Here is an 11,623-nt window from a genome sequence, read left to right on the forward strand (position 1 = left end):
TTTTATAATTTCCTAATAGCGATCGCTCCCAGAGACAGAAATTTTACATTACATATTGTGGGACAAATGTCAAAATTCTACCTCTAGGAAGCAAATTACCAGATAGTTATTGATGATTGATAAATCAAATAACTGTAAAAATTATAAGACATGTAATGATTTCAATACTTTAATATAATTCTAAAATAATGTTGTCGTAACAATTTTCCATATACATTAAGAGATCCTTAGAATTCGACTTCTATGACAAGGCTATGTCCCAATAGGCCTTAAATAATTCTGCCCGATGATATCTGTGGGCAGCTTGCAGTCTTTCCACGGCTCTGATCGTACCGTGAACGGACCGGATCCGGGGAGTATCACTGCAAGGAGAAAAGCTGTTATTAGAGTAGGTATAGGTTTTCCCAACGGCAACTTGTAAGTGGCGGTCTTTTTAATCACCGTTTAATTTGTTGGTTTTATTACAGGTTACTGTAAAACGCGATAATAAGTTATTGACTTACGTGATCCTCATAATACCTACCTACTTATCCCTAATGTTAGATTAACAACCTGCTTTATTATTCTGTCATCTACTTATTTCAAAACAGTGTCCCTGGAATTTCTCCTCCATTAAATCAATTCCGAACTGTGCACTTTGCTCATTTCATACATAAGAACCTGAAGTATTTATTACTTAATCAAAGTTAAAATTATCTATGATATAGATAAAGCTGTCCAGAGAGTTCAAATACTGGTTGCACTTGACTATATGCAATATAACTGTCATACTTAGCATGGTAACCAGTCCCCAATTTTGCAATTCTTTGCGGTTTCGTGCATCTCAATTATATCTGACCTCTACACGCAGGAAATGAGACATTAGTGTACATTATGACCTTTTACTCTTTATATAGAGGTCATATTTACCAACAGAGTAATGTAAATACCTCACCTGTGATACCGGGTGCTAATGTGATGTTGTATTTGCCATCATTCAGTACTAATCTCCAATTATCGTCCAAGGAGGTCACACTAAGTTTGGTGCTGTTCGCTGAGATCTCTAGTGTTAGATTCGCGCCGAGGTATTTGATACCTGTAGAGAAATATATATTGATGCTGCTAATTTTGGTAAGCTTTATAATAAAACATCTCGAAAATGTTGTAGATAAAAAAAAATCAGAGCAAAATATGAACTGTAGGCATTAAGGCTTTTAGGTACTGTAGACTTTCATGACAAATCATGAAAGTAAGTATTCAGTAGATAGTGGTATCCTCGCAAATGCCAGGTATAATAAAAAATATGAACAAGGAAATATACATTTGGCTTGCAGTTGGACCCATCAGTCCCATGTATTTTTTGGTTTTCCTGACCATCCGTTTATTCGCGTTCTCCTTCCTGCTTATAGTCTTGATACATATTGTAAGGTCTTATTTCCATTTGCAAATCTTACCTCGGATCGTAAACTTGGTCGCATTAGGCGGCAATCGAGGCTTGTTGATTTCCAGCCTATCTAAGTGTATGCTGACGCCTGCATACCCGAACATGAGGGTCTGCAGGAACCCTCCCATTCCTGTGAAAAAGTTCACTGCGCCTGACAATGGACGACGGAGCTCACACCAAACCTGGAGGATAAAGGTTTGATAGTTACTAGTATGGAGATATGCTCGTAGGTAAGGACCACCCACAAATTCATTAACATAGCTTAGGAAATTAGCATGAGGTGATACATGCGCGGAAGCTTGTAGGTATGGAATTTCTTCTTTTTTTTTTAGAATGAAATAGCGGATTGAAAGCCAGCGGAATTATTTGTCTTCCAGTCAAAGAGTTATTCATGATTATCCTTGCCCCTAAAGAGCTATTTAAGCAGAAAAGCCCCTATGTTATCCTGAAGACGTAAATAAAACAAAAGGACGTTGAAATTGTGTGTTAAATGTGATATTTAATCCGGCAGACCGCAGAATAAACAATTTTAATGTCACCTTAAATGGTTCTCTCACAAATCCCTTATAGCTCATGTTGAACATGGCCTCAGCTTTCTTTTCGTCGTCTACTTGCAGATGTCCGATGGTGTGCATACTCCACGTCATGGCTGGCCCATTCTCTCGCGTCACTGACTCGTAGTACATTAGGTCGTTCAGCCGAGTGGTACTGGAAAATTATGAAGGACATTGGTTCTATTAATATAGAGTTCGTTGGTCCAAATATCTCTAAAACGACAGTAATAGTCGCTAAGTTTCTGCTGCTGTTTGTAATTTTACGAAACAAACTTCATTCTGATCTAATTTGGGTCGGCGGAGCATGCAACCTTTCTATCCGTACTTATGTATATTAGCTCGTCTCATCGTCTCGTTGTCTCATTCATCATCATCATCATCAGCCTATCGCAGTCCACTGCTGGACATAGGCCTCTCCAAGTGCACGCTACTGAGATCGATTCTCGGCTTCTCGCATCCAGCTCTTGTTGTTGTTGTCTCATTATACTAACTCTTAATTAAACCAATGAATTTGAAAGAACAGGTAAAAAAACTTCCCCACTTTTTTGTAGGATACAAAACCACTTACTGATTCATAGCATACTGCAAAGGAAAACCTAGCAGTATTGCATCAGCCTGTTTAATTGGCTCTCCTCGTTTATACCCGGTGAACTGCGGGTGATAATCCAACTCCTGATCGTAAGGTAGGGCTAGACTCCATGCGATGTCCGCCCAGTGGTCCGGGTCTTTCGCCATGTAGTAGTCTTTGCAGAGACAGGATACGTATCTGGAATCAGCAAATGTATACTTAGATGGGTTTCTTTGGTCAAGTGACTGATGATGTGCATACTGTCTTATGAGGATATCGCTCTGACACCGTTTAGACACATTAGGTAGGTAGGTCTACTTACTGTGCCAAATACATGGAGTATCCAGCGACGACATTAGTGAATACCGAGTTGTTTACATTCCTGTGATCCTCATCAGGGCCCATTACATCTGGAAACAATAAAATACATTTTATATTTTTCAATAGTTTAATAACATAATTAAAATATGTAGCATATCTTTCACATTTAAATTAATTAATTTTCTATTTGATCGTTGGACAATATAATGTAACTCTTACTTGATATATCGTAGAGGCCGGTATTGTAGTCTATAACAGCACGTGACGCCCAGAAGTCTGCTATATTTGTTACAATATCACAACCGCCATGCTGAAAATGTTATATTTTTTTAATGTATTCCTACAAAACAGTATAAACTCTACTATTCTGAATATTTTGTGGCGCCTATAAAAATCTTAATAGCATCGTACTATCGAACAAGCATTTGCTATTAAATATCTACTTCATAGGCATGTAGTGCAGCCTAACGGCTTTTACTTCCTAAAGAGTAAATTGCAAGAAGAATATTCATACCTTCAACCACTCTTCGTCCCTAGTAGTGGCAAGGTACTGGCGGATGGCGAAGGAGATGCACCCACTGATGTGCTGCTCGAAGATAGCCACGTCGGGACAGCAGGGCTGGGTCACCTCCACGCCCGTGTATGCGCTCTCCCATGGAAACCTGAAAATATGGAATATTTTGTCGTATTATCAACTCAAGCAGGGAAGTAATCACCACAGTTTTTCAAAGCGGATTGGCAATTTCAGAGTTCAAAGTCACACCTTATGTAGAGGAGTGCTATCTTTTCAATAAATTAATTGATCAGTTCTTGGCATGTCAAATAAATATTTCTAGTCTAGTGTTTATTTATGAATACTTTTGAAAGGTCTTTACTATACCTGTATCCTTTATTGCCAGTGATCTTGGCCAGCTCTGCAGCAACATAAGCTGTATCCAGTCGGTACTGCAGGAGCTTGTTGGCGTATTGAGGATATAGCAGCAGGATCGAGGGAAACATCCATGTTTCCGTGTCCCAGAAATTGTGACCTGAAATAATAGCGTGAACTTTTAAAGTATGCTGTTTAAATGAAAAGAAGCAGAGCATTTCTGAAGGTAATCTTAGAATACAAAGTCTTCAGTTTTATAATACACTAGCTTCTGCCAGCGGTTTCACCAGCATCCCGTGGGAACTACTTCCCGTACCGGGATAAAAAGTAGCCTATAGCCTTCCTCGATAAATGGGCTATCTAACACTGAAAGAAATTTTCAAATCGAACCAGTAGTTCCTGAGATAAGCGCGTTCAATTAAACAAACAAACTCTTCAGCTTTATATTAGTATAGATAGGTAAGTACTAATACGCATAAATAGAATGGAGATTCATGGATGAATAATTAGCATGTAAATCAATACCTTCATAATCCTCAAAAGTGCCGCCTCTGGCAAGTCCAGTAGGACTGAGTCCGAAGAACCGGTCGAGCGGATGAAATGACTCCTCGGAGGGTAACGAGCTCAGGAAGTAGTACCATATGCCGTTTACGATCTTAGCCTGAAATGTAGTAACAAAAACATTAAACGTAAGAAAAAAAGTAGTAACCAAATAAACATTGGTAGTTATTGTATTCCTATATTTATTAAATGGATCTCAAGCTGCTTTATCTAAGAGAAAACCCCCTACATATGTTTGTTTTTCGTCATGGGGTTTTCCAGCGTTTTACAGTAGTTTTACACGAAGCGGTTAGCTTCTATATATCCCAATCCCACAATATCCATAACAAAAAATTAACAACTGGTAGATACTACCGCTAACTGCCCTTGGTCTGATCCATAGTAATATATCTATGTAAAATGCCGCTTAGGTAATTTTTCAAAAATCAACTAACCAGCTCTAAGTTTCCTTCGATATCCATGCCGCCCTGCTGGTACAGCTGCTCCCAGTGTTCCACATGCTTCTGGAACAACACCTCGCCGTCCTCCTGCAATACTATGCAAGCGTGTAACTTTACCATACGTGGACACCAGCTCTTTACTTTTAACACCCTATTTTAATAAACGCTATTTTGACATTGAAATTTGAAATTGCTGACACGTTTTTTTCTGGAGATAATCGGATTCAGGAAATAGGTAGGTACGGTAATAGTTCCATCTTACGAAACATTTGCCTCAGAATTGTAGGTACACTTTATATCATATTATAATTGCATCAAAAGCCTGTTTTTTGTCATATATATGTTTGGTTTGAGTCATTCATAGTACAAAACATGATTTTAGGAGATATTATAGTTCTATTGGACAAAGACTACTTTTTTTAACCTCCGGATATGACGAAAAGCAATTTTAGCACTGTGTCATAACCAGGCATAATCCACCTATATCCAAAGTAACGTGAATATTATTATCTTAGCTTGAGTTGCAGCTGCAACCATCATAAGTGTTAATAAAAATTAAGAGCAATGTCTAATGTCGACCGTGGGTGTTCTTAAAGAGCATGATAATGGAGTCTTTATCAGGGGAGCTTCAATTACCTCTAATATTATAACAATTATGATGACATCATTAAAGTATTCAGTTCTGAAAATAGACATTTACCACGACTATTAAAGTGTCTGGTTACTAAATTTAGTAATCTTGCTGATTTTACTTGTGATGTGATCTTTTAGAAGCGGTCAAAGCCAGTCATCTGCTTTCACAAATACCTTCATCTTCTACATTCTATGATATGCAAAGAAACAAATGAAGTCACAAATAACCTTTGATTAGCTCCTCTCTCGCTACAGTTTTATTCTTGTCCGCCGTCATCACGAAAGTAAACACCCTGGAGCCATGCTGAGGCACCACTAGATGATCAGGAACTGATGTCCAATAAGCACAAACTTCTATTGGTAGCGGTTGATAAGTCAGATCCTCAGATTCCTTCGTCAAACCGCAAGTACTCCAAATTGTTCTACCGTTAAGTATCTGTGGTATTGGCTCTTGGAAGGCAATGTCCTTGCTGTCTGCCCCAGGCATTAGTTTTATGGCTATCCAGATTTCTTGGTTGACGAAATTGGGATCTGAAATGGTTAAATGTTTAGGCACTTTAAATGCTGTAGCATTTTATACAACCTTTCTAAATCTAATCTTATGTTCTCTTCACGGGCTTCAATATACTTTGTTACTTTTACAACACTACTAACACATGCATTGAAAGGTACTAAGGGAGAGATGAGATAAACTTCGGGGAATCTCCATCCAAGCGGAAATAAAACAGCTGATTGTAATTTAAAAATCTTACCGTAATGAGTTTTAGCTTCCACTTTAATCTGATTCACAATAGCCCTCGTGTAAAATCTATGTGCGTATATCCTCTGTGTAACCACTGATCTTTCTCTATCTACCCTGACTTTGAAGACTCCTTCCTTGGTATCCAGGCTATATACCGGACTATAAGGATGATGAGTCAAGGTGGAGTTGAGCCTGATATTGGCCCATGCGGGAATTCGGGCGCGATGACTGTACCCAGCTTGGCCATTGTATAAGCCATTCATGTAGACTGTATCGCTGAAGATGTTTGTGGCTATGTGGCCGTTCCCGATAGAAGGCATGTATTTGTCGTTTGATGGGAGGCTGGAAAAAAGTTAAGCTGGTGAAACTTTCAGCAAACGAATGTCTTACGTAAGATTTGTTGTAGCAATAGTGAGTAAAGGCCGTTGCTGTCGTCCCTATCACAGGCGTAGTATTTTAGTAGTAACTTCTCAAGCCATTGCTGCCTTTCCAACCATAGGCGTTTTATTTTAATTATAAATACCGATGCCGATGCTTATAGAATTTATATTTGCTCAAATAAGTAGTTATCCATCCAAATTACAATTGAAAAATATACGAGTATTTAATCATAACAATCATCTGATAATCACCGTCGTTAAATAGTTATTTAGGAGAAGAATTTATCTGATGATTGAGAAACCGGCTCCTAATCGATCACAAAATTCGGAATGCATGTTTTAAGTTTTAGTTAAAAAGAAAATCGTAAATAAATAAGTTATGAGTCTATAAAACTTACGTATAAGTCGAGAAAACATGACTGGCAGGACTGATGTCCTCAGTTTCCGACGACCCGATATCCTCAGCAGCATTGCTGCCACCTCTAGTGGTCAGCACAATGGTGACCACGGCTGCGATGGACAGCAACCCCAACATCGCTCCCACCTGCTTATTACGCGCCAAAAAGTTCCACATCCACACAAAATATATAAAACCTTCGTAACAAAACTTTTAAGTAAAAAAAGGAACGTCAAATGGAATACCGAATTCGAAATTTTGAATAAATGTCAGATTTTTCGAATGGGTCAGATGAAGCGCGGCCGTTGGTCTGCGCGGTACGCTCCCGCGAGGCGGTCAACGCCAATGTGTAGATACCGCGACCTGCGACCTAACATGACACACATTATTGTTCTATTAACAGAGATAATAATAATTAGGGCCGTCGCTTTGTTTCAATCGCTGTGTGATTTTTATCTGTGATGATGATGAGCAAAATAATTAATAGAGACTGGGTTTACCTAACCTGCTCTATGATAACGTAGGTACATTGTACCTTATATTGCCCAATTAACTATAAATGTTGAAAGAAAATAATTAGAATTCACAATAACACATGGGCTGTTGGAATAATAGTCTTCTATTTATGATAGTAATTTACTATTTTTTGAATACCCATAAGTTTTGACACCCCTAAACATAGAGTGGTCAGTAATTCAATTGACACTTCCTTATTACTGAGCTAGATACTCGGCTAAGAAACTCATCTTAACATTGGATTAATTGCCCCAATGCCGATTAAATCATGCAAAGTAGGTTTTATTAACCTACCTTGTACCTAGAGCTAGATCTAGCTAGATTGAAAAAAACTATGAAGTCATGTTCTAGATAAAGAATTCAAACATGTACCTATGTTCAACCCTAATTTACGTTTGTTTACATGAAATTAAATCTTTAGCTCTAGATTTCAATGCAGGCAGACAAATTGTTATCTCGGTCGTTTATAAACAAATGAATATGCAAAATAATTAAAAATGTTTAGCTCTAGCTCGCTAGTTCGTCTGGTTAAAACATAAAAGGGTTTGAGCGTCGATTTTATAGAAAAATCTGTGCTGGTATTTTTAACAAACAAACAACTTTACACATTATTAATATTATTAGTGACGACCTTAGAAAATATGAGTACAATAACCACACAAGCTTTATTTTTAATTACATTATCACAAATGACACTCATAGAGCCATGTTTCAATTGTTTGATCGGGCGATTGCCGCCACTTGCGCGCGCGCATCAGACCGTATACCCTCTAGTTACGCTCTGGTACTTGCTATGAACACTTTTGGTACCGATTCGCTTGTTACTACTGGTTACAGGTGTCATAGTTCGGTTGATTTACCATCGAGGTCTACTCGCAGCGGTTGGGCAATTTTCTATTCTATTCTATTTTTGGTTATGGCAAATTGTCGATGTCGATATCAACGATTCTGCCACTGACGAGTGAAATGATAAGCACGTCGTGATGCCAAACAAACAACTTTGAGAAAGAATAATAATTTAACTGATTGTAGATCTTGTTGGGTTAGTAGGACGGCACTGAAACAAAAATATACATATATAAATAACAAATATAAAAGGTTAGAACATTGAAATATTATAAAATATATATATATAAAAAAAGGGGGAGGGGGGGAAACATTAAAATACCACATTTATCTAAACGGTGACCAAAAGTAGGCCACGGTCTATAATTTAATATTATTGCGAAGGATAGCAATCATGAGGACTTGGAGAAGTTCTGGGGAGGAATATGTTAAGAGGGAAGGGAAGTTAATTGGTACAGGAATCTTGTAATGGATTAATAATTTGACAGCTGAACTTATCGAAAGGTGTGATGTAAAGGGTGTTAACAAGACGCGTGGATGTGTCATTTTACTGGTTATAACTGACATGTGGTTAGTCAGAGATAATAAGCTACTTCCTTGTTCTATTGTAGACATAAAGCGTTAACTGTGAGATGAATGAGGTATTAGTAGTACCTACAGTATGGAGTGAGGCTATTTCTTCGTACCTATTTTTTTTTTATTTGTGCACTTCACGGATATGAATTTGATCGATCAATCCAATACACATTACGTCCTTTATAAAGCTGTTGTCCTGATCAAGTTTAATTTGATAACCTATACTCTGAAGTGGATTTTACTCTCTTTAACCTTTCATACTATTGCAGGTCCGTGCTAGCACTCAAAAGATCAAAGAAAACTATGACTTGTAGTAGTAATGTCACTATGTTGAACATATTACATGGCCTTATGAGGAAAAATCATGATTACCTTACAAGACTCCTTGTTAACAGACTGTGTCCAAGTTACGTTTCTTTTGCAACACGTTTAGACATGCGTCTACCGTCACAGATACTTGTTCAATGAGGCGCTTCGGTCTACTACACTGCAATTATCGGAAAACATTACTTATACGTGACAAATGTAGTTATTGTATTTTTTATGATAACTGATACAGGATACTGAATCATGGCCCTTCATGTTACTGAAACTACTTACATGCCAGGTTCGAGAAATTGGAGATAACATCCTTGAAACCGCAAAACAAGAACACAATATTTTCCTTTTGGGGAAGATTTTCTTCTTCAATCATCATCAGCCTTGTTCGTTCCACTGCTGAGCAAAGGCCTCCTCTCACACGGAGAAGGATGAGGGAGGGCTACGTAATCATCGCGCTTGTTGGTTGGTATTTTCAGGTTTTCTCGAGATGTTAGTAATAGAAAAAAATCCAAACACAGTCTCATCGTGACAAAATTATCATCATGATAGCACTTGTCATTTTACGTAGAATTCAAACAAAATCCATTGTGAACGCTGTTACGTGACCGAGTGTGATCGTGTCAACTTATTTTTGAAATATTTTTTGTCTTGCTCTTCGAATAAAAGAGAAACAATGATCTGCCAAGTTAGTCTTCTAATAAAACTGGTCTCATATACCGTGATATTTCTTAATAACAACTAAGCTTTCCTTAACTAAACCTGAACTTAAGGGAAGTTCCTTACCACCGTTTAACTTCTACAAGTTAATACCTACATAGTAGGTGTTCCAATCCTAACATAGGCATGGGAAACTAACCAAGAGCTAAATGATTTCCAAAATACCCTGGAAGCATCAAAGGTGTCCAGATCAAAATTACATAAAACTTTCCGTTCAACCTGCTTGAATTAATAGCCTGAGCAGTGAGATATGATTGGCCCAAGATTCAGTGTCATTAACGCTCGTGGCCGGCGGACCGTGGCGCCCTCCGCTGCGCTCCGTTTGTCAGGCCAACCACCTCGGAGCCCCAAGACACCATTCAGTGATTCCACTGCTACCAAGCTATGTAGCTTCATCGTTAACAGGTTGTTTCATAACCTTAAAATTATCTATAAGCTTAAAATGTGGCTAAGAATGCATTCCCTATGTTCTAATATAATTTTGGAGAATGGGTTAAGTTTTGGGTTGCCATGTGAATTTAAAACCACGTGGTATTTTCACACGGGTGTTTACAGGATCGAACAAACCTTATTCGATGAAACCTTATTTAGGGCAATACCATTCATGTGGTTGATGATCAAACATTTTTGATAGTTTGGGTTCCAAATGGCAATAATTCGTGTCCAGGAAATTATTTTACGACTGGTCACGCAGACCTAAAAGGTGCAATTTTACTAACGCTGTCCCTTAGTCTATTCAAGAAATTCGGGACACAAACGCTTGCTAGTGATTTCTGAGGTACAGAGATTTTACGTATACCCAAGTAAATTATCACCAATTCGTATAAAGATGGTGTCATACGGTTTTTTATCACTTGAATGACCAACTGAACAATGAGTATTGTCAGCAGAGTATTTCCCTATCTCCGCAATATTGAATACTAGGTAAATGACCGCATTAATTGTAATCATGTATAATTGACGAGCTATATAAATATGAATGCGAGTGTCATACGAGTTTTTATTTGCCATTTACGCACGCTGTAGCTAATTAACGGATATCTGGGATTCCCTGTTAGATAATTGTAATTTAATTTATAGTTTCATTAATTTGAGAGCCTTCAAACAAACGTTGGTCCATAAATTGAATGAATTTAAAAATGCAGATTAATTAAAGAATAAACAAGCTTTGCATTTTAATTTGCCTTCTATCTTCACCACATTTTAATGGGATTTCCTCGTTGATCATATCGCATTGTTGATGCAAAAACACAAGACAGAAGGTGCTAAAATAAAAATGCATTTAATGATACAATCACATATCAGAATCATCTGCAAAGCTAACAGTTTCTTGACTTTTAATAAAAGAGTTAATATATCCTGTTGTTTTATTGACGAATGTTTGTATTTCGTTTGTTCTTTATTTTTGGGAGCTCTTATATTTAATGCTCTTAATCGGACCTTTTATGAAGGTTTGATCTTGATTAAAACCTCTTTTGATGTTTGTTTAATGAACTTTGCTTGTTTCCGGTAGCCAGTAAGATAAATGTTTACAATGTAATTTTATTTGTGTGACTAATTGTAGAAGTAATAAGCTTATAAGATGTTTTATTGCTTTTCGATTCTCTGCTGAGAAAAATACCTTAGTTTATGGTTGTCAATGAAAAACGGTAGGCTGATGTTACAAAAGAAAATTCTGATACTACGAAATAATGTAATACAGTTATTCATTATGTCATAATAACTGTCACGTCTACTTGCATCACATCACACGTAGATTT

At 37.4% G+C, this 11,623-nt stretch overlaps 1 protein-coding gene across 3 annotated transcripts; it reads right to left on the reverse strand.

Annotated features, from left to right (window-relative positions):
- Window positions 1-155: 155 nt before the first annotated feature.
- LOC110378758 (protein-glucosylgalactosylhydroxylysine glucosidase) lies at window positions 156-9,296 on the reverse strand. 3 transcript variants are annotated; one of them, XM_064035222.1, is made up of 15 exons: window positions 9,198-9,296; window positions 6,889-7,034; window positions 6,121-6,452; window positions 5,597-5,899; window positions 4,730-4,830; window positions 4,260-4,395; window positions 3,747-3,894; window positions 3,381-3,528; window positions 3,086-3,176; window positions 2,868-2,955; window positions 2,546-2,743; window positions 1,963-2,131; window positions 1,434-1,605; window positions 935-1,075; window positions 156-362 (listed from the first exon to the last, which is right to left on the reverse strand). In XM_064035222.1, exons 2-15 carry the CDS (start codon window positions 7,023-7,025, stop codon window positions 253-255), a joined length of 2,274 nt encoding a protein of 757 aa, XP_063891292.1. In that variant the 5' UTR covers window positions 7,026-7,034; window positions 9,198-9,296; the 3' UTR covers window positions 156-252. The 3 variants fall into 3 exon arrangements, with proteins under 3 accessions (XP_063891292.1, XP_063891293.1, XP_063891291.1); XM_064035223.1 differs by having other exon boundaries at window positions 6,889-7,037; window positions 9,198-9,291; XM_064035221.1 differs by lacking the exon at window positions 9,198-9,296 and having other exon boundaries at window positions 6,889-7,411.
- Window positions 9,297-11,623: the final 2,327 nt, after the last annotated feature.

This window comes from Helicoverpa armigera, chromosome 6, assembly GCF_030705265.1.
Source record: "Helicoverpa armigera isolate CAAS_96S chromosome 6, ASM3070526v1, whole genome shotgun sequence".
Taxonomy (NCBI): domain Eukaryota; kingdom Metazoa; phylum Arthropoda; class Insecta; order Lepidoptera; family Noctuidae; genus Helicoverpa; species Helicoverpa armigera.